The sequence below is a fragment of the Mixophyes fleayi genome, chromosome 7 (assembly GCF_038048845.1).
Source record: "Mixophyes fleayi isolate aMixFle1 chromosome 7, aMixFle1.hap1, whole genome shotgun sequence".
In the NCBI taxonomy this organism is placed as follows: domain Eukaryota; kingdom Metazoa; phylum Chordata; class Amphibia; order Anura; family Limnodynastidae; genus Mixophyes; species Mixophyes fleayi.
The window spans coordinates 126485350-126509631 of NC_134408.1; the positions used below are offsets into that span (position 1 = coordinate 126485350).

The 24282-nt window shown below is 40.9% G+C and overlaps 1 protein-coding gene across 1 annotated transcript; it reads right to left on the reverse strand.

Moving 5' to 3' along the window:
- On the reverse strand, positions 1 to 23554 carry LOC142098556 (protein kinase C delta type-like). The gene is made up of 9 exons (XM_075181392.1): positions 23065 to 23554; positions 20207 to 20307; positions 18698 to 18868; positions 17224 to 17315; positions 7234 to 7296; positions 5861 to 5999; positions 4407 to 4550; positions 3681 to 3809; positions 1 to 177 (listed from the first exon to the last, which is right to left on the reverse strand). Exons 1-9 carry the CDS (start codon positions 23552 to 23554, stop codon positions 13 to 15), a joined length of 1494 nt encoding a protein of 497 aa, XP_075037493.1. The 3' UTR covers positions 1 to 12.
- Positions 23555 to 24282: the final 728 nt, after the last annotated feature.

The following is a 24282-nucleotide window of genomic DNA, read 5'->3' on the forward strand; positions in this document are numbered from 1 at the left end:
CCAGCATTGCTCTCATCTCGGGCTCGTTGCCGTTGGGAAGGTTTTCCACTTGGAGGTCACAAATGTGAACCCTCTAAATATGGCCTGGTCCTTGGCTGCTATTGATGGTCTCTGGGCCTCTGCTTTCTCCATCCAGTTTAAATCCATCTCTCTGGAGGGTGAGTGTGTAATCGTTACCTATAGAAAAGCAAAACAAAAGTGTACTTTAGCTATAACTGTATTTTTTTTAGGAGATACAGAAATTATTTATGATGCTGCCAATTGTTCTTCTTTTTGAGCAGTTTGGGTCTTATTCATCATTGGACGCATCTTGTGTTTAAATAACGGTCACATAACATGATCATAGTTCTGCCCTTATTCAAATACAAGCGTATCTCACATTACTAGCTGTATGTAGACTGCTGTATCTTAGTCGTCAGTATCAGTCAGCACTTACACCTATTCTGTAGCTAGTGCAAATGATGTGGCTAAAAAACATGTACTGAAGAGAAAACCAGGACTTGAATCAACCACATCTGTGTTGTCACTCCCACAGCATGGCCTTACTGTACATTGCCTACGTTCATTCACCCCTTCCTTATCATATTCCGCCCCTCAAGTCGTAGGCAGTGGTAAATGTCACTTGTGTTCAGAGAGGAATTGCATGCAATTGCATTCACTGTTGCAAGGTACATTTCTGAGCATGCTCAGAGCTATTTCACACAAGATAGGGCGCACAAAGGGAATTAGGTCTAAAGATTAATCAGGCTCCTTATGCAACATTGCTGCAGATCGCTGAATGAGATATCATAGAAGTGGCGCAAATATAGAAAGTTATCGCTCAGAACAACAGTTTTACAGATGTCACTAAATTATTGCACAATTCATTAAATAATGGCTGTTTTTTCATCTAGCACACAAATACTCGCTAGCTTATTTTTACACTGAAATTTAAAGTAGATCTAGGACATGCCCTTCCCCAACTATATATCTGTCCCCACATTTTAAATTTACCTCCCCCTCCAACGCAACATGGATTTGCCCAGGTGCAACGTTACTTCTTTTTTATGCTTTGCCCTTAATGACTCAGGTCAGAAGAGTTTATTTAGATTAAAGCAGCATATATTTATTAGAGATGCTCACTAACCCCCGTGAACTGGTTTTGGTTTTGGTCTTGGATCTGGATTAGCTTTGTGTTTTGATTTTGGTTTTGGTTTTGGTTTTGGCAACACTGCCCTTGTGTGTTTTGGTTTTGGTTTTGGTTCTATATTTTTTTGAAAAATTGCTAAATTATGCTAAAATCACATAGTTTTGGTCTTTTTTGGTTCCTACATTATTATTAACCTCAATAACATTAATTTCAAGTAATTTGCAGTCAAATTTGACCACCTCACAGGTCACAATATTATTTTCATACACTTCCGGACAAATACTGCAGCGACCTGGCTGAATATTAAGCAACAGAGCAATGACTCAAACACACTGCAGGTCCTAGCACATCTAGAAAATATTGGTACACAGCAGTGGCAGAAAAGAAAAGTGGTGCAAGATGGAATTGTCCTTGGATCATGAAACCAGTTATGGTTCATTTGATCACTCCAACCGTTTCTTGGATAACTGAGGTATTTCTACAGCTAATACATGGCGACGAGCGCTGAACCCCCCACCCCCCGGGATGCATGCATTTATCAGACCCAGACCAATCCAGGGTTACCTATATAACACAGTACAATGTGACTGCAGATTTAGAAGAGCAAGACTGCCAGCCATCTTATTTCTATTTCAGCAATGACAATTAGCAATGGATCGCTCCTCTTTGTGTGTAACCTATATAACACCTATATAATTTGACTGCAAAATCATAAGAAAAGTCTGCCAGCCCTAGTATTTGTATTTTAGCAATGACAATTAGCAATGGAGCTCTCCTAAATGTCACTGTAGACTTTGTTGAACACTGCTACCCCTCCTCTTTCTATTCTATCTGTGTTGCTGCCCAACTGCTCTACAGACTGTGCTACCCCTTCTGTGTCTCTCTGTGAAATGGCGCTAGATCGCCGTTGAGGGCGGTACTTATAGAATTCAAAACTCGCGAGATCCAAAATCAGACGACGTAACGATGACGTCTTGCCTCGTTTTCGATTCCGAAAAAGCGCGAAAGTACCGAGCCGGCTCGGCTCAGTACTTGGATATGTTACTTTTGGGTGTGTTCGGTTCTCAGGGAACCGAGCCTGAGCATCTCTAATATTTATATACATGTATTACAGAGTGATGTAAAAAATAACTACAGCTGTTATGACATCACAGCAGCAAAACTGTTAGAGGTATTGAAACAGGTTGAAATGTTGGAAGGGCACACTGTAACTGTGTCTAGAAACTCTATCACAATTGTAAATCACTATTTTCTGACGACAGATTCCTAAATGTTTTTTTCAAAGTGTAGGACAACACAGGTTTGTGAGGGAATCATCAGATACAACCAATACATTTACTGGGGAGATTTCTGTCTTTCTAGTATGGAAATATATTAAGCTAATGCAGTATACCTGTAATCATGTGTATTATGGGAATTATATGCCATTGGTCAGATAAAAGTAATTACACAGTGGAGGTAATTTATGAATTGCTCCCAGTGCTTACTATAAAATGCCTTGATTTCCTATCACCTCTTATGGATGTTCCACCCAGAGCACTACTCCGTGCTCTAGAGAGATGCTTCCATAAACTAGAAGTGTATCTCTGTGTGCAGAGAGGCTAATTAATCTCTAGAAGTCACTGCGCAAAGGTCAGTTTTTCTCCTAAAATTCTATATTATATATGACAACTTTGAGTATGTGAAGCTCAAAATGCAACTTAAGGACAAAAGAGTTAAATTAAACGTTTAGGATGAGACCCAAAGATCACCAGCGATGAGCTAGTGCAAAAGAAAACCTGGTTTCTGCAATGATCTGGAAATGTAGGTGTGCTGGTGTGCCTACTACCTGATGTGTACAAATCTCCCTTATCAGTGGCGCACGCAGAAGGGGTTTCTGGGTCTCCAGAAACCCCCCCTTCTCTAAAAAAGTGCCCTACATATCGGCACTGTACTATACAGCAGCCACGGCGCTGTCTAAGAAGCATCCGCGGCGGTGCTGTATGTATACAGCACCACCGCGGATGCTTCTTTGACAGCGCCGCGGCTGCTGTATAGTACAGTGCAGCCAAAACGTGTGCGGCAGCTCTCTAGGGTTTTTTTTTTTTCCGGGAGCTGAGGAAACCCCCCCTGAAAAATCCTCCATGCGCCCCTGCTTATTCTACACAAGTCCTCTGACTGTGCAAACTAGTGGTTTTCCACTAAAATCATCATTGTCAGCGGATGTTTTCACATATGTGAATTCAGCTAACAGAAAGTATGGTTAAAGTAATAATAAAGTATTTTCTACTTATACGTCTCCAGAGGGTGAAAGGAAACTCTTCCAAATGTGCCTTGTTGTAATCTTTCTTTAGCCCTGAACATGCAATTTAAATTTCACTGTCATAATTGTAAAGCAGACATGTTTTTTGCATAAAAAGAAATGTGAAATGGTTGCATGACATCTGATACATATATACACAACTATCGACATCTCAGTAGGTCTATGTGCCTTATACTTATGTACCATATGCTGAACAGCATTTATTTACAGGCTCTCCAAGTGCTTGTACAAGTTATGCTGTGTACTTACAGGTGCAGGTATGTATGGGGGTTCAACCTTAAGGGCTTCCAACGAGACCCAGTCAATATGCTTAAAGAATGGATGCTGAAGGATGTTTCCATGAACTCCTAATCGCATGTCTTGGTCTTTACAGAGGAGCTGAAAGAGAAATTTGATTTTAATTTCGGGACTTTGATTTACTCAGCACGGAGCACAAACTCCTTCAGACATTGCATTTCTACACAATACAATCAATTTACAAACATTTTGCTGCCAGAAACATATAGCGTGATTTGTCCATGGCTACAGGAGGTCGATAAGGAGATCATATCTGGGGTCTGTAGTATATCTCACATTTCTACAATCAGAACATCTAACCACAAATAATTCCTTATATTTGTCCTAATATTGATCTCTCTATGCAACTACTGGTGTTCTATGCAACTTCACTGGAATGTACTTTATCTTTATGTATTTTACTGTATCCTATTGTGTATGAGAGGAGAATATCTCTGGTCAGGAAATCTAGAGCCACATCTATGAGTAGACATCATTAATCTCACATTTCAGGTACGGTCTCTGTTAGCGCAATGTCACATGGTGCAGTTTATGTTGTGTACTTGCTCTTGAAAAGACAATGATTTTTGTACATAGATCACACAAGTAAAGTGCTGAAGCAACTTTTCTGCCTATAGATATTAAAATTGCATCATTTACTGTGATAACTACTAATATTAAATTTAAAATGTATTTTACCTTTTTCACGATGTCCTTTACATCCACGCCAAGTGCTTTAAATAGTGTGGTGTGGTACTTATGTCTTCCAGTAACCATTTGGGTCATAATGACGCCAAATGAGTACCAATCAGCACCGGCATTAAACTCCTCACCAGACAGCATCTACCGGCAGAGAGATAATAGTTATTACATTATTTAGCAATCAATTATCCTTCTTGTTCTTTTATCCCATTGCCCAAGTCCATCACTCTCTATATAATATTTTATGTGAAAATAGATAGATACTGGCATTCAGTTAGTTAGTATCAAAATAGATCAAATGTCCCAATTCAGGACATTGATGTGTGACAAACCTGTAGATACAGAAACATATGCTGTATTTCATGTGCTAGGCTGCAGTTACTTTACTAATATATTATCATTATTATTATTCATTTCTTTCATCATTTGTAAATTCTGAACTGACATTTTAGGGAATCTAATAATAGTTTATGTCTTATTCACCTATCTTTCCCCACACTTTCTTCCTATATACTGATAATAATACTTTTATTTATATAGTACTTTTTTCTCAAAAGTGCCCAATAGTGACATTAAAAGACATATCATTTAAAACATATAATAAAATACATCCTAACCTTTCCCCCCAAAATAGGTATCTAGCACCAGTATTATAGCCAGGACTCCCCACCACTAAAGCAGGGCACAATGAGCGTGGGGTCTATCTCTTTCCATTGTTGGATCATCAGTGGTCTTCTGCAGACAAATCAACTGTACAACTTAAACAGGGTGAAGTCTCACTATGAAGTGAGAATGATAAAAATGCATAATTATCTATTTATGTAACGTATAATGACAATGACTGATAATCTCTGTTGGAAGGTCTTGTGTGAAACGGCACATTGCTTTAAGCTGGGTACACACTACACTGTTTTCGTCCAATAATCGGCTCAAACAGACGACATACGACCGCTCGTTCAAAAGTCGGGTCAGTGTGTACAGTTACACGATGGTCGAAAGTCTGCCCAAATGGACGATTATCGCCTCATTTGGTTGGTCGTACCGTTTAATATTTTCGTTCCAATCTCGTTTCCACTGTGTAGTGTGTATAAACTTCCGACCGATCCACAACAGTGAGTACGAAATTACAGTCATTGCTCACGACAACAAGTCGCTAATGGGACTTCCGCTCTTCCCTTTATCGTCCTAAAGAAGGCTAGTGTGTATGCAGTCCATGGACCAAGCGATCGGACCATCGGTCGCATGTAAAATCGCTCGGCATAAAAAGTTGGTCGAAATTTCTGTAGTGTGTACCCAGCTTTACTCATCATTATTGGATACTTGCAGATGCAGTTCATGTGCAGGCTTCTTCTAAAGTGTCCCCTTTGTAGCCACATTGCTTTTCTCTAGGCTTTTATACAAAATATCTATAGTTACATAAGTAAACTGTAGGAAAATCCTGTGCACCTCACCTCAGGAGCAATATAGCCAGGCGTTCCAGCATATTCAGTGGCTGTTCGGTCTCCATAGATGTTCTCAATTGCAAGACCGAAGTCTGCGATCTTTACATGGCCCGTTTCAGTCACTAGGATGTTCTCAGGCTTGAGGTCTCTGTGAAGAAACAAAACCTTTGTCTGCACTTTGCCATAAAGTGATGCTTTCATACAAACAAGATTTATTTTGTTGTGTAAAATGAAATTACACTTTAATTATGTACATTGTAAACATTAGTAGTTTTGAATGTAGATTTAATAGCAGTGTCACTCTGGATTGTCAGCGCCTATTATAATCATTTTCAGATTAGTGATATCGGTTTTCTCACTTTTGTATGTTTGTTATTTATGTGTTTAGAAGTATTCTATTACATTTCATAAATAGAGTCCTAATCAGAAATTTAAGAATCCTTTGATCACTTTTAATGCTCTGAGAATGATTGCATTTAGGGCCATTTTGATATTCAAAGCGGATTTAGCATAATTCCATAAACAAACCCAATTTACTAATCTCACCATTACTGTTTATACCCCCACACATTATACTCAGTCGTGTCCTCACACATTATACCAGAACATTATTTCTGCACACTGACCCCACACAGCTTAGATACCCTGTGCAGAGCCCTTTCCAGTGACTAGTATACAGGATTGCCTTTCCCCTAGACCACATTTTCTGTGCTGCTCCCTGATACCCTGATTTATTAACAGGCCCAAACTCAATCAACTCCCATTGGTTTATAATAAATAAATGTTTTTATTTACCAGTAATTAAAATGCTCAGTGATGTTTTTAATGGTGGCAGACATGGGTGACTCATGGCATCAGAGCCCTTGCACCCAGTAAAAGTACATATATGTAAAATAAGTTACAAATGTGATCTGATGATGAAAGCGTGGCCTGCCTACTACCCTCTTCTGTCCTAGGCCGGGCCTATGTTGCTTGGTATCCAGTTTAGAACTTTCTAACTCATATATTGTTTCACTGCATCTCTGAGCTGCTGCTAACCTTTACTATTATTTGCTAAATCACATCTTGTAAAACTCCCATACTGAACTCTGGTAACGGTTTTGACTTTCAGAACATGAGAAGAAATTTAACACTAGCCAAACATAGCTTATGTTCAGTTTCCTGGCTTGTACTAAACTCTACTACCCAATTTTCATGGCATAAAGGAAGTAGAGCTACTATCAGTCAGTTGTAGAGGGAAATATTTACCAATGGATAAAAGTATGACAATTGGATGGAAAGTAGAGAGCAGACCTCTTATTAAATATACTATTATCTGAAAATTAGAATCCATTGTAATATAACTTTATTAAACTACTGTAAAACTATAGCATTATAATTACCGATGGACTATGCCCTTAGAATGGAGGAATTGTACCCCGCATACAATTTCTGCACTGTAGAACCTGGTGGAAAGAAAATAAGTTAATTTTGGTTAATTAAGTTAATTGGTGTAATGGTAAATCTATGGCTAAGGAAACTCCCCAAAATCCTTTAAAACTCCCCTGGTTTTTTTCTGCACTGACCAACTGCCTAATATGATGTTTCTTGTTCTTTGTGCTAGATAAAAGTCTCACATTTTTTTATTCAATATATCTGTCACTCACCGGACTGTGAGTGCTTCTTCCCGGACATTTAGGAACCGTGGTCGTCCTCCATCCTGAGGGACTGCGCATGCGCAGCCCTTTCTAAACCTTCAGTGTATGTTCCTTTAACTTAATTGGCAGATCAGGCAACCTCCCTATATTAAGCACCTGTGGTCAACACCACGTTGCCTGATCTTGGAGTCTCATTCCCCATGAGTCTCTGAAGGTGTTCCTGTGTTTCCTCGTTTATTCAGCCCAGCTGATTCCTGTGGTTTCCAAACCACTTCTACCTCTGTGGTTTCCAAACCACTTCTACTACTGTGGTTTCCATACCACTTCTACCATCTACTGTATCATCGTGACTGTGAGCTGATTCCTATCCGCTGCCTCCGTGCACTACAGTCTTCTAACCACTTCAACTCTACCATGTATTATTGGGACTGTTAGCTGATGCCTATCCGCTGCCTCCGTGCACTACAGTCTTTCATTCACATCCACTCACCTGTTCATGATTGTGACTGCTAGCTGATTCCTATCCGCTGCCTCCGTGCACTACAGTCTTCAACCTGCAACTCGTCTGTGTTTCATCATCGTGACTGCGAGCTGATTCCTATCCGCTGCCTCCGTGCACTACAGTCTTCAACCTGCAACTCGTCTGTGTTTAATCATCGTGACTGTTAGCTGATTCCTATCCGCTGCCTCCGTGCACTACAGTCTTCAACCTGCAACTCGTCTGTGTTTAATCATCGTGACTGTTAGCTGATTCCTATCCCCTGCCTCCGTGCACTACAGTCTTCAACCTGCAACCCGTCTGTGTTTCATCGTGACTGTTTGGCTGATTCCTATCCGCTGCCTCTGTGCGCTTCAGTCTTCAGTCCTTGTCAACTCTCCCGTGTTTCCTTGAGTCTGCTGCCACTATTGCTACCCGCTACTCTCCGTGATCAACAGTTCCAGTTCAACTCTGCTCTCCCGTGTCCCATCGTTACTGCACCTGCTGGTTGCTATTGGCTACCTCCGTGTTCCCGCAGAGACCCGCTGCTGCTACTCCTCAGCGCTACTCATCCATCTACTGCTGATCCGCTCTCCACGCCTTCCTGTGTTCCCTGCTGGTCTTCCTACCTGTGCGCTGCACCTACTAGACCACCGCTTCACCTATCCAGGGACTTTGCATCCTGCCGGCCTCCTGCCGTTCAGGTATCTCTGCACTCCTGTCTGACTGCCTTCTCCTGAACCACGGTATGCATACTTCTCATTGACTGTGCTGTGTATTGCATACCTTGCTGGACTGTGTTGGTTCTCCTCTGGAGTTTGCTATCCGCTGAGTCTATTGCCATCATTGACTGTGTTATCTCGTGCTGGATTACTTCAAGAGACTTTCTATATTGGCAGTGTTGTTCAGTCATATATACATTTATATTGTGCATATTACTGTGGATCAAAGTCAAGGTGCCCGTGTATATCTTGTGTTGCAGTCTCTCCCCGTGCACCTCCTCACATATATATTCAGTGATACAACTTGCTAGTGGCAGACCACTGACCCCTGTTTCCAGTTTCACCTGTTCCAGTATCCTCTCACATAGCAGTGGTACAACTTGCTAACGCAGACCACTGACTCCCCGGATACCTCCACTTGGATTTCATTCCTTCACTCAGACAGCGGTACAACTTGCTATCCGCAGACCGCTGACTCTCATCACCTCCTCGTTTCTGTTGGACATTCCTCCTCACTATAGCAGTGGTACAACTTGCTACCGCAGACCACTGACTACCTTCACGTGTCCTTTGTCCATACAGTTCCTCGTGTATTATTACCTCCATATTGCCAGTGCTGCTAGTCATAGACTTTCCTGAGCATCTCATCATCTGCCATTTCCTGTTCCGTGATCACCCTGCTACCAGAGTACCATATTACCACCTATACTGCTCTGGTAAGCCTATCACCTGGTGATCCCTGGGTAAAGACTCCTAGTGCCCGTGACAGTAAGATCAGGCCATGACAGACCCAGATACGGAACCTACCGCTAAAGAGATGCTGCAGCATCTGGTCAGCCGTGTGGAGCAACAGGATGCTCGCCAACAGCTGTTACTTCAATGTTACCAATCGTTAACCTCCCAAGGAACATCTGGACAGACTGTTACAGCTAATATTGAAGCTCCTGTGCTTTCCTCCGTTTCCCCAGTGCCATCCCAGGTGTCTACAGCTCCTACGCTTCACCTGCCTACTCCGTCAAAATATGACGGGGACCCCAAAACTTGTAGAGGTTTCCTTAACCAATGTTCAGTCCATTTTGAACTCCAACCTCAAAATTTTTCTACCCATCGTTCCAGAGTGGCCTATCTTATCTCATTGTTTTCTGGACAAGCCCTGGCTTGGGCCTCCCCTCTGTGGGAAAGAAACGATCCAATTCTACAAGATAGTGCCAAATTCATTTCCACGTTCCGAAGTGTGTTCGATGAACCAGGTCGTGTGACCTCCGCTGCTTCCAGCATTCTTCGTTTGCGACAAGGCTCCCATACAGTAGGACAGTATGTCATTCAATTTAGGATCTTAGCCTCTGAACTTCAGTGGAACACTGAAGCATTAGTTGCCGCCTTCTGGCAGGGGCTTTCCGATAAAATTAAAGATGCACTGACTACCCAAGAGCTTCCTTCGTCACTAGAAGATTTGATCTCTCTTTGCCATCGTGTAGATATGAGATTTCGTGAAAGAGAGTCTGAGAAAACAACGGCTGTCAAAGCACCTCTTCGTTCAAACCCTCAATTTCGTCCAGCTCCATCCTCTGTGATTCCCATGGAGATAGGACGTTCCAAGTTATCTTCAGAGGAGAGGAAACGAAGAGTAAAGAATAGACTCTGTATCTATTGTGCTGATTCCACGCATATGCTCAGCTCTTGCCCTAAGAGATCGGGAAATGCCAGGCCCTAACTAGTTCTGGAGAGGTGAAGTTAGGGTCCCTGGAGTCCTCTCCATTGTCTATGAAATCTAAAGTCTGCGCTTTTGATGTTACGATCTCCTTTGCTACCAAATCCTTTGAGTCACAGGCATTGATTGATTCCGGAGCAGCAGGAAATTTCATTTCTAAATCACTAGTGAATCAATGGTCCCTACCAGTGATCACTTTAAAAACACCCATTACTGTGACGGCTATAGATGGATCACGCCTCATCAATGGTCTCATCACCCAGAGTACGTCTCCAGTAACCCTTCAGATTGGTGTTCTACACCATGAAGAAATTTCGTTTTTAATTCTTCCAGTTACGACAAGTCCGATTGTCTTAGGCCTTCCATGGCTTCAGTGTCACTCTCCCCAGATTGACTGGCGCACCCCTCAAGTTACGTCTTGGGGGTCTGAATGTCACCATCGTTGTCTCTCTCAAGTTATTCCTCTTAAAGTACAGCAATCTTCCATCTCATCTTCCTCCCCGGGACTCCCTCCTCAGTATGCTTCATTTGCCGATGTGTTTGATAAAGCTCAGTCTGAACGTCTTCCTCCTCATCGTTCTTGGGATTGTCCGATCGACCTTCTACCTGGCAAGACTCCTCCCAGGGGTCGGGTCTATCCTCTCTCGTTACCTGAAACTCAAGCCACATCTGAGTACATACAGGAGAATCTCCAGCGTGGGTTCATTCGACCTTCCACCTCTCCCGCTGGAGCTGGGTTCTTCTTCGTCAAAAAGAAGGATGGATCATTACGCCCTTGTATAGATTTTCGTGGACTCAATGCCATTACTATCAAGAATCGGTATCCCATTCCGCTGATCACTGAGCTATTTGATCGCATCAAGGGAGCTCGGATATTTACTAAGTTGGATCTTCGTGGTGCCTACAATTTAATTAGAATCCGTTCCGGTGACGAATGGAAGACCGCGTTTAACACCAGAGATGGGCATTACGAATATTTAGTAATGCCCTTCGGGCTGTGTAATGCCCCCGCTGTTTTCCAGGGTTTCATCAATGAGATCTTTCGGGACTTATTATATCTATGTGTCGTCGTCTACTTGGACGACATATTGATCTTCTCACAGGACCTGCCTTCTCATCACCAACATGTGGCAGAGGTCCTCTCCAGACTACGGAAAAACTCATTGTTCTGTAAATTGGAAAAATGTTCATTCGAGTTACCCCAGATTCCATTCTTGGGGTATATAGTTTCCGGAGTTGGCCTGAAGATGGATCCAGACAAAGTAAATGCTGTACTACATTGGCCTCAGCCAACTACTCTTCGTGCCATCCAGCGTTTTTTAGGTTTTGCCAATTACTATAGACGCTTCATTCAAGACTTTTCATCCATTGCATCTCCTATTGTGGCCCTAACTCGGAAAGGGGCTAATACTAAGCAATGGTCATCTGAGGCTCTCCAAGCCTTTCAAACCCTCAAAGAGTCCTTCTCGTCTGCTCCCATTCTGCGACAGCCTGATGTGACACTCCCCTTCTTCCTAGAAGTAGATGCCTCTAATGTGGGCTTAGGAGCTATTCTCTCCCAACGCTCGGAGCAACAAAAATTACATCCTTGTGCCTTCTACTCTCGGGGTCTTCTGCCCGCAGAAAAAAATTATACTATCGGGGACAAGGAGTTGCTGGCCATCAAAGCTGCATTAGAGGAATGGAGATACTTGTTGGAAGGAGCTCGCCATCCGGTGACGATCTTCACGGATCATAAGAACTTGTCATATTTGCAATCTGCTCAATGCTTGAACCCTCGTCAAGCAAGATGGTCTCTTTTCTTTTCCCGTTTTGAATTAATTATAACCTTCAAACCAGCCGCTAAGAACAAGAAAGCTGACGCTCTATCTCGAGCTTTTGTGACGTCCTCTGATGTAGAAGAGGTTCCCAACCATGCTATTCTAGACCCCAAATGTATTTCTCTGGCTGCTTCATCCACCAAAATGCTACCATTTGGGAAGACCCTCGTGCCTCCTACTCTGAGGAGGAAAATCCTTTCGTGGTTCCATGCCTCTCGTTTTTCTGGACACGCCGGTGAACATAAGACCTTTGAGATTCTCTCTCGTAGTTACTGGTGGCCTTCAATGAGGAGAGACGTCAAAGAGTTTATTGCTTCCTGTGATTTATGTTCTCAGTTCAAATCCTCCCGCAGAACTCCAGCAGGGTTGCTGCGACCACTACCCATTCCGTCCAAGCCTTGGACCCATATTAGTATGGATTTCGTGACTGATTTGCCACCAAGTAAGAATCACAATACTATTTGGGTAGTGGTAGACAGATTTTCGAAGATGGCTCATTTCGTCCCTCTGTCCGGTTTACCTTCCTCATCTACTCTGGCTGAACATTTCATTAAAGAAATCTTCCGCATCCATGGATGTCCGTCTGAGATTGTGTCAGATAGAGGAGTACAATTCGTTTCCAGATTCTGGCGGGCCCTTTGTAAAACCTTGGGCATACGATTAGCACTCTCATCGTCTTACCATCCGCAATCTAACGGACAAACGGAACGAGTCAATCAAGATCTTGAGACTTTTATTAGGATGTTCTCTTCAGCCAACCAAGACAACTGGGTAGAATTGCTCCCTTGGGCTGAATTCGCCCATAACAACATGTACCATGAGTCATCATCCAAAACTCCATTCTTTGTGGTCTACGGTCACCATCCGTCTTTTCCGGAATTTCCTGCCCTCCCGCCCACCCAAGTTCCTGCTGTGGAGACTGCTTGTCAGACCTTCAAAAATATCTGGTCTCAGGTCAAAACCTGTTTAAAGAAGACATCTAACAAATATAAGTCTTTCGCAGATAAGAAGAGGCGGGCTATTCCACCACTAAAAATTGGAGATCGTGTCTGGTTATCTACCAAAAATATTCGTTTGAAGGTTCCATCTATGAAATTCGCCCCTCGTTTTATTGGTCCATATAGGATCATTCAAGTTATCAATCCAGTATGTGTTAAACTTCTTCTTCCTAAGAATCTTCGGATTTCCAATGCCTTCCATGTGTCCTTGCTCAAACCTCTCATCATCAACCGTTTCTCGACTCCTCCCTCAGCACCGCAGCCAGTTCAAGTTCATCAGGAGGAGGATTTCGAGATTACTGAGGTATTGGATGCAAAAATTTCGCGAGGAGTCCTTCGTTTCCTCGTTCATTGGAAGGGCTTTGGTCCTGAAGAGCGTTCATGGATCAAAGCTGAAGATCTTAATGCTCCTGCCCTTCTGAAGAAGTTTTATTCCAAAAATCCGGACAAGCCCGGTTCCAGGCGTTCTGTGCCCACCTTTAAAAGGGGGGGTACTGTCACTCACCGGACTGTGAGTGCTTCTTCCCGGACATTTAGGAACCGTGGTCGTCCTCCATCCTGAGGGACTGCGCATGCGCAGCCCTTTCTAAACCTTCAGTGTATGTTCCTTTAACTTAATTGGCAGATCAGGCAACCTCCCTATATTAAGCACCTGTGGTCAACACCACGTTGCCTGATCTTGGAGTCTCATTCCCCATGAGTCTCTGAAGGTGTTCCTGTGTTTCCTCGTTTATTCAGCCCAGCTGATTCCTGTGGTTTCCAAACCACTTCTACCTCTGTGGTTTCCAAACCACTTCTACTACTGTGGTTTCCATACCACTTCTACCATCTACTGTATCATCGTGACTGTGAGCTGATTCCTATCCGCTGCCTCCGTGCACTACAGTCTTCTAACCACTTCAACTCTACCATGTATTATTGGGACTGTTAGCTGATGCCTATCCGCTGCCTCCGTGCACTACAGTCTTTCATTCACATCCACTCACCTGTTCATGATTGTGACTGCTAGCTGATTCCTATCCGCTGCCTCCGTGCACTACAGTCTTCAACCTGCAACTCGTCTGTGTTTCATCATCGTGACTGCGAGCTGATTCCTATCCGCTGCCTCCGTGCACTACAGTCTTCAACCTGCAACTCGTCTGTGTTTAATCATCGTGACTGTTAGCTGATTCCTATCCGCTGCCTCCGTGCACTACAGTCTTCAACCTGCAACTCGTCTGTGTTTAATCATCGTGACTGTTAGCTGATTCCTATCCCCTGCCTCCGTGCACTACAGTCTTCAACCTGCAACCCGTCTGTGTTTCATCGTGACTGTTTGGCTGATTCCTATCCGCTGCCTCTGTGCGCTTCAGTCTTCAGTCCTTGTCAACTCTCCCGTGTTTCCTTGAGTCTGCTGCCACTATTGCTACCCGCTACTCTCCGTGATCAACAGTTCCAGTTCAACTCTGCTCTCCCGTGTCCCATCGTTACTGCACCTGCTGGTTGCTATTGGCTACCTCCGTGTTCCCGCAGAGACCCGCTGCTGCTACTCCTCAGCGCTACTCATCCATCTACTGCTGATCCGCTCTCCACGCCTTCCTGTGTTCCCTGCTGGTCTTCCTACCTGTGCGCTGCACCTACTAGACCACCGCTTCACCTATCCAGGGACTTTGCATCCTGCCGGCCTCCTGCCGTTCAGGTATCTCTGCACTCCTGTCTGACTGCCTTCTCCTGAACCACGGTATGCATACTTCTCATTGACTGTGCTGTGTATTGCATACCTTGCTGGACTGTGTTGGTTCTCCTCTGGAGTTTGCTATCCGCTGAGTCTATTGCCATCATTGACTGTGTTATCTCGTGCTGGATTACTTCAAGAGACTTTCTATATTGGCAGTGTTGTTCAGTCATATATACATTTATATTGTGCATATTACTGTGGATCAAAGTCAAGGTGCCCGTGTATATCTTGTGTTGCAGTCTCTCCCCGTGCACCTCCTCACATATATATTCAGTGATACAACTTGCTAGTGGCAGACCACTGACCCCTGTTTCCAGTTTCACCTGTTCCAGTATCCTCTCACATAGCAGTGGTACAACTTGCTAACGCAGACCACTGACTCCCCGGATACCTCCACTTGGATTTCATTCCTTCACTCAGACAGCGGTACAACTTGCTATCCGCAGACCGCTGACTCTCATCACCTCCTCGTTTCTGTTGGACATTCCTCCTCACTATAGCAGTGGTACAACTTGCTACCGCAGACCACTGACTACCTTCACGTGTCCTTTGTCCATACAGTTCCTCGTGTATTATTACCTCCATATTGCCAGTGCTGCTAGTCATAGACTTTCCTGAGCATCTCATCATCTGCCATTTCCTGTTCCGTGATCACCCTGCTACCAGAGTACCATATTACCACCTATACTGCTCTGGTAAGCCTATCACCTGGTGATCCCTGGGTAAAGACTCCTAGTGCCCGTGACAATATCTCTTATAAGGGTTTATAGAAAATAATTATAGAAATTAAAAAAATAACTAGAATACAATCAGACAATGATTATGTCCATTAACAGAGGAGTTATTACAAACTATAGTATGGAACCCATCTGACCACTTCTAAGATCAGCATAAAAGGTAGCCACATGCAAGACAATTTCTTTGGCTTATTTAGACTTGATAAACTGCCTGGAATTGTTTAGTGTATTAGCTCCCGCAACCTATAACAATCAGCCACAACAAGAATAACATTAGATTTTTATCCTGCATGCTCAAAAGTGTAATAATCCGTGACCGAGTCATGTATGTGACACATATGTTGTTTGATATAGGGAGAGAGACTGTTCCTTTGCCCTAGTGATGTGTCTTGTGTGATGCTGCTATAGGGGGAGATGACATTGATGTATCTCTGCCTCAATCAACAATTAAATAAACATTAAATAAAAGGCTTGTAAGGAAAAATATGAATCATACAGTAATGGAAATAACAGTAGGTGCCTATAATGGTAATACCATTAAACAATATATCTATAGTACATAAACGCAACAGTAGCAACATGCATGAATAACAGAAATGATATGTTAAAGAATGATGGTGGATTTAAGGGCAGGGAGGGATTGATAAATAGGCCCCTATGACTGATAACGCTGACAAAGACAGGTATCACATATATGCAGATTTGAAGGGAGACCTTTTGGGAATTTTGTGTTCAGCTGATATATCCATCTTTATTCTTCTTTCATGATCAGGCCAATAAATCATCCCTACTCCTCCATAGTTTGAGACATTTTTAGATGCCAATAAATCTGAGAGCAGTGGGGTCGATGGTCTGTCAGGAAGTGATTTTGAAGGCGATGGGTTTTTGTTTGTTATATTTCTCAGATGTTCTGAGATTGTTACTTTTAGTCTTCTGATGGTAATTCTGATACACTGAAGGACATTCTAACAAATACCCAGCTGGTGTCACACATGATTTTTGTAATTCCACCTGTTCATGCTCAACACACAAAATTTAGAGGGTGAAGATTTAGACTGCAGAGGCTGAAGAGTGTCACAACTAATAATAGGAGTAGATGGGCAGATTGGGGCATTCCTAGCTTAGTTCATCCAGGCACTTCAATGCATCTAGTTCTGAGAGAATGCAGGTGTTCCAGGTTTAGTGTCTGACCATAGAGACTAACTGGCCCCATACCTCTAACTTTACATATTGCTGGTTTTATCAGTCATTATCTGGGACCCAGAACTTATAAAATTCACAGAGCTACCATGGCTATGCTGATGACTTTACCCAGGAGTCAGTTAATGTTGAGACTGCGACCTGTTTTTCACTGCTTATATTTTTGTATCCTACTTATAAGATATAACTCAGATATGATTCATGCTTTAGAACATCTATTTCTATTGGAAACACTATTTCTGCAAAATATAGTGTAAATAGTTATTTATAATATGCCATCTATCACCCTGATCAATGCATTTAGTCCTTCCTATATCCAGTGGCTTTTACAATGTATTATTCTTATATTTACCTTGCACTGGGGATGTTAAGGGGGCCTTTCCTGCACAGCAGGTCGTGGAAATCTCCTCCTCTTGCATATTCCATTCCAAGTAGCACAAGCTCCTGTTTTGTGGTAGAAGCAGAAGTATAATTAAATATGTGGGGTTAGCCAGGAGGAAAAAATAAACCAAAAATTAAGAAATATATATGTTATGTATTTTTAAAAATGGCCCTCCCTTCCTGTTCCCTTTTGGGATTATAATAGACAGACAGGGCAGATAGAGAACAGGAGATACAAGAGTGAAAGATGAGGTAATTGGAGGCATAAAGAACATGGAGTAATACTAGTCAGACTTTCAGCAAGAAGGAAGTTAGAGAATATGCTTTTAGGAGACAATAGCAGAACAGACTTGAGGAAATGCAGTCATTATTCCAGAGGCTGTATCAGCACTACAAGCTGTTATTGGTAGCAGCCATACACAACCCGTGGGCCGCATGAGGACCCCAGGTCATTTCTTGCAGCGTACATGTAGCAGGAAAGATGCAGGGGTACCTATTATTAATATTATTATTATTATTATATTATTATTATTATTATTATTATTATACCTAAGAAATTTAACTCTTCCCCTGTATTAGTCCTGCCCCACATTGTAATGAGTCTCAGTGTAGTTGTAGGGGTTTGCCCACTGTGATGCAGTGAATCACATCCATTTGTTAGTGAAGTCAGTCTGGCAGTGAATCAGAATGAATGAGCTACCAGACCATTACTGTATTACAGTTGAGCACAGTCTTGCATTTGAGACTAAGTTCCGCTGCCTTGGAAAGCAGGTAAATTATATGAAAGGAAAAGCATGACAGGAGGAGTGCAGGGAACAAGTGTTTTGCAACAGAGGGGACTGGATGTTCTACAGGCGAGGGATGGGGAATAAATGTGTTACTTTAGAGATAAGGGGATAGGATGTGTTACTAGATAGGTGAGGGGGAGAGAATGTGTTACCACAGAGGTAGGAGAAGTGGGAAAGAGATGTGATACAAAAGGTGGGAGACTCGAAATGTGTTGCTACAGTGGTAATGGGGAGAATGTTTTACAGCAGCGATGGAGGATGATATATCACCAACTATATGATAAAAGGAGTCATGGACAGCTGGTTCGTAACTGAATTTGCAGTGTAGGACATTTCATCCTCATGATCCACTACCCTGTCCCTTATATCAGTCCAGTGAGTGCCCATACCCAGATAACCCCAAAATGAAATGACTAAATGACCAGTACGGAAGTAGTGGACAGGGCAGGAGATTCAAAACTGCTGTGGAGAGGAATATAAAACTGGATGTGGAACTTAATTGTGATGCGAATGAGCCCGAAAGATTCCGGATGTATCTGGAATATAGGAGATAAGATTTGCTGTTTTAGTAAAGAAACATAATTTCCAGTAGAAACAAGTGAGGTTATATTGCATATGTGTGGATATTTGGCAATAAGGAGGCGGTCACAGTGGTACCTTGGTCTGGAAAGCAAAGCAGCCATGAACGAGGAAGGCGCTTCCAGATGCAAGTTGTAATACTCTCCGCTCCACCATTACACTCTCTCCATCCTCAACTAGCAGATCCCTCTTGCTGATGACTTTCACAGCCAAATGCTGACTTGTATAATAATCTTTTGCCAGCAGGACCTAGAGGAGACATTACAGGGTCAGCCTCATAAAGAGCACACAAACATAAAGACAAAAGCATATGTAACATTAGAGGACAAATAAAGTATGTGTGCAAAGGTTTATAAATATCTTCTGAAATTGTGACATTATCTTTTAATGATGTTACGTGTTATATAATGGAGAATACATATTTTATAACATTTAACTATGTGTTGCCATGGTTTAGCTAAATGTCCCTAACCTGTGTTCTTTGGCTCAAAGGATCTAAATCTCAGATTGCCAACGCCAAGCCTCTAAGTGGTGTCCAGGAAGGGTACTTTGTACATGCCCCCTGGGCTCTTTCAACTACCCTGTCTTGTGGCCAAAAGTTTGCAGCACTGATAAGTACAGTGGTTGGTATTTGTTAAGTGTGTATTAAATGTAGAAGTGTAATTAGTTTGCACTGAAGTACAAAAATCAGTTGTTTTTTTTTAATACAGGATTAGTTAAATAAGATTAAGCCAGGAAGAGGGTTATTTACAGGGCCATTCCCTGCTTTTATCACATAGAGTTAAAATAATTGCTACTCCTAAAGTCTTCACCTCTATTTTTATAATCAGACACATATCTATCTATCTATCTATCTATCTATCTATCTATCTATCTATCTATCTATCTATCTATCTGTCTATCTATCTATCTATCTATCTATCTATCTATCTATCTATCTATCTAATTTGGTCAAAGCGGGGGTGTATACAGAGGTTGCCGTACCGTCACTTCTCATACCTACTGCCTTCATCGTAAAACTATTACATTCTATACACTTATATTTCTAATGCCTCCACTTCTAAATTTCCACTCCGACCACTATATACTATATATATACATTTCTTTACACAATGTATAAAATAAAATAAAAATCACACACACAAAATTGAAATTTATAGTAAAGACAGAGATGATATCCTATCACTCTCAAGGATAATTTCAGTTGTAAATGCTGCTGCACCGAATCTTATTTTGAAAGAAGTAGGTAAACGTCTAAGTTAACAAAAGGTTTGGACGATGAACTTTACAATTCTTCTGCCTGCAGGCAAACCATCTCCTTATTATACCATAACTGCACTACAGAACACAATGAATTGACAATATTGTCCTCTCAACTTTATGAATTTGCACAAAGCAGAATTCACATACATTGCAGATTATTATTCCATTGAATGGCGAGCAAAATTGAAACTGAAAGATTATATCTGCAGAGAGGCCTTTTCCACTGCAAGATATGATATATGCTAAACTTGGATAAAGCTCATGTCTAATAGCATCCACCTTCAGACATAAATACCTTGTGACTATTGAAGACTCATTACTTACCTTTCCAAAACTGCCCCGTCCGAGCTCACGGCAAAACGATAGTCTCTGGATGTTGTCAGAGACTTTATCTCCGAGGCAGATGGGCTGAGCAATGCTGGTTCCTAATGGAGTGATAAAATAGATTACATCAACATTTGCTTTATATTATAGACTATACTAAAGACTATAGGTTGAGCCAACAGTTCTATTAATTCCTAAAACTGGGACAGCTATGTGATATGAAGATTTCCATTTCTATACTTATTATTGAGTGCTACTGCTAAGTGCAGTTGAATAATATGGAGTAATACTATTCATAATAATAACATACACACAAAAAAGCACACATACATATCTGCGTGTGTGTGTCTAACTTCACCGAAGGAGCTTTGTGCAATGTGCGCCTACATGCATTATTACAGTAAGTAAAACCCTCTATGAAGTGCAAGCAAATATCAGTGATGTTTTACTGCCTGAACATCCTGTGGAGATTCATCGCTCAAGGCTCCTACAGGACCATAGGCTCAACTGAATTCCTCCCTTCATTTTGGTTGATTTCCTTTCTGTGAAAAACGGGACAGTCTACAACATTTGTATTTGCATTACATCTGCCAAATGTGTGTGGTCACATGACAATGCTCTTACTATAAACCAATCACTTATCAGCGCCTAACCAGCAGCACCAGGAATTGCCGTATTCAAATGTGCAAAGCCCTGCAGAAAGGTCTAGACTTCAGTACAGAACTTACCAGGGTTACTGACAGTAAGAAAGAAGCTATATTGTTCTGTGAAATCTCCCCTATTTAGGCTAATACTGTGCAGCATCACAGTCCCCATAGAATTTTATGGGGACTGCGATGTTCTGCAATGCTTAAAGATTTGCTAAGCTTCGCATTGCACGGACAGGTAACGCCATCTCAGGACTCCTTTCTGTCACCGGCAGCGCTAAGCTCCCGGTAAGCAGAAAAAAAACTTTGTTACGGAGGGGTCACTTCGCCGGGGGTCCCAGAGTAGCTCCGGCATAATACATCCTAGCGGTACATAAATATACATCACTGCGATGTGCAGCGATACATATTTAGTTGTACCGCATCAAATTGATGTATAGACCCCCCAGTGATTCTGAAATTGTGTAGAACTGTGAAACCCTTACTTACCCCATTGTATATTGGATGCAGATATTACTTTTAGATCTAGACAAGTTTTCCTGATAATGTGTCAGTAAAAAATGTTAGTAGCCAGTAATATTTTATAAAATTGTCATGAAAAAGCATTTGCAAGAGTTAATAACCCAGGTAATTAAGCAGATAAATTGTTGAAAATGTCAATTGTCAATATGGGTATGATTTGGGGGATATGATCATTAATCTGAAAGTAGGTTTGGGACATTAAGTTTAAGCAGTGGGTTTTAGACATATAATATAGTATTTAGAGATTTATGTTTGGATCTGGAGATAGATTGCGATATTGATATGATGTTTGTGACTGTTTAGGGCTCATTATGGACAGATTAGGTTTTGGAGGGAACACAAATAAGTGTCTGGGCACATTAAGGGGTAAGAGGATTTATCATGTAGTTAGGTATGGAACATTTGAAGACACATTAGTAAATAGTGATGTTGACAAGAAACATTATCACATAATTTATGAGATGTGATTGTGATCTATGTGATTTGACAAGGAATTGGAATGGAACAACACAAAAAAAACTTCAGCCTATATTCAGAATTGCCCATCTCTCAGGAAGTAGGTCTTGGGGCATAGTAAGAGATGAAATATAAGTAAAATGCTTTTTATATTGCTCCATAACTCTAATTTAAGAGTTGACACATCAATGATTGAAACATTAATTCCTGTTAATTAATGTTAAATTATGTACACTACACTTTTACAAATAAATATATATATATATATATATATATATATATATATATATATATATATATATATATATATATATATATATATATATGTGTATGTATATATATATATATATATATATATATATATATATACATGTATATATGTATATATGCATATATATATGTATATATAAATGTGTATATATATATGTATATATGTATACATATATATGTATATGTTTATAAAAGAGTGGTGTACATAATTTATATTATATTATATATGTATATATATATAAACATAATATATGTGCATAATTTATGTATACATATATATATATATATATATATATATATATATATATATATATATATATATAAATATATATATACATGTATATATATAAAGTACAGATTTTAAACTCACAGACAGTGATCACTATAGCTTGCCCAATTACAATAACCAGAATGACGCCCTCTACATAATTCTTAACATGTTAACATGAGTACTGGTTTAATAAAATTATGCTAAGTTACTTACAGCAAAATATTTTTGCTGTAAATATTTTAGCTGTAAGTAGCTGTAAGTAAGTTTACTTACAGCAAAATATTTTACTTACAGCAAAATATAAATTGGTGGTATTGACTTCCTGGTAGAGTCAATAATGCTTATAAATGACAATCTTTATATTTATTGAGAACAAGGGTTGAGTTATAGCTGGACTGAAATATTGTACCCCTTGGACTAAAGCAACATTTTACTTATTGTATGTTTTGTACAACAAGTATCAGTAATTTGTTAGGCACCATTTAAAGCATCTGTTCTTACTGTGCAATTTGTCTTTGCTATCGAGATGTTCTATTCAATCACACAAATGTCAAATGAGAGATCCGGATTGGAGCAATGTTATTCAACACCTGTCTACAATAGGACAACACACCAAAATCAATGTAAAGTGGTTGTATGAAAATAATTTCTATGTACGAGTCCACAGGTGTAAATGAACCTTCAGTATCTACCTGCTCCATCCTGAATATGTTTCTCCATCTCTGACCCAGATGGGACCTTTCTCCTTTTCTTCCTGTGCTTTCTCTTCATGGAGACTTTCTTCTGGTCTCCATCCGATGAGTCTAAAAGTCTTCTTCTCTTCTTGTGCTTTCTCTTCATGGAGACTTTCTTCTGGTCTCCATCCAATGAGTCTAAAAGTCTTCTTTTCTTCCTGTGCTTTCTCTTCATGGACACTTTCTTCTGGTCTTCATCCGATGAGTCTGAAATTCTTCTTTTCTTCATGGCTGCCTTCTTCATCTCTTCCTCGTCTTTCTTCTCTTCCTCCTTGGCGCTAGTTCTCCGCTCTGGATCCAACATTTTCTCTAAAACAACTGCAATGCAGGTAGGTTGCTTCCAACTGTCGCTGTGGTCGTCCACTGGTCTGAAAGTAAACACCTCGGTTGCCCCGGCTACAGCTTCATAGAATCTTGTGATGTCACCGCACTTGCCGTGAGGGACCATTTAACTGCCCCTATCACTGTGATATATATGGTTATCCTGTATGTGTTTATGTGCATTTAACATAAGTTGGGAGGTATGGGTGATATTGACACTGCATAAAATAGAGGTTTCCTAATTTAGGGGATTAAGTTGAGTTCATTAATGAAGATTAAAATTGATTTATGTAAAGTTACATATGAAATTTTGTTGACCACCTATTTCAATACCCTTTTTTTAAATTTATAACAACACCAACTAGTTATTGGATGAGTATACTCAGAACACACAGTTAGTGCAAATTATGATGTTTATTGAACAGGTGAACATAGAACATGAGTCTTACAGTTTAGTCTCTTGTGAGAGGTGAACTTTCCATGACTGACAAGATACCATTCAGGAACCTAGTCAGTCATGGAAGTGTCACCTCTCACAAATACTATCATCCTTCTTGAGATATAATGGCTGCTTTCCTCTGGATCCTGTACTGTGCCTTGTAATTTGTATTACCATCCTAATAGTATTTATGTACACGCTTTATAAACCAGTCGCAGAATGGTCTTAACTTAGCTGCGTTGTAATGTTACGGAAATATCACCATTCAGGTCCCTGAGAGTTTTGATTCACCAATACCAATGTCATAAATTGATGAAACATCTATCAAATTGCTAGGAAGTTACTATTATGATCAATGTGGCAGTTAGAAAATGCACAATACTGTGATACATGTTACTTCTCTTGTGTTAGTATTT

What these genes read in the sequence shown, in the direction of transcription:
- LOC142098556 (XM_075181392.1), bottom strand. Translation starts at nt 23,554, where the DNA reads ATGGTCCCTCACGGCAAGTGCGGTGACATCACAAGATTCTATGAAGCT. An exon ending in ACATATTCAGGATGGAGCAG is followed by an intron (nt 20,308 to 23,064) that starts GTAGATACTGAA and finishes TCACTCCATTAG; the next exon opens with GAACCAGCATTGCTCAGCCC. An exon ending in GCTTTGCTTTCCAGACCAAG is followed by an intron (nt 17,316 to 18,697) that starts GTACCACTGTGA and finishes ACCACAAAACAG; the next exon opens with GAGCTTGTGCTACTTGGAAT.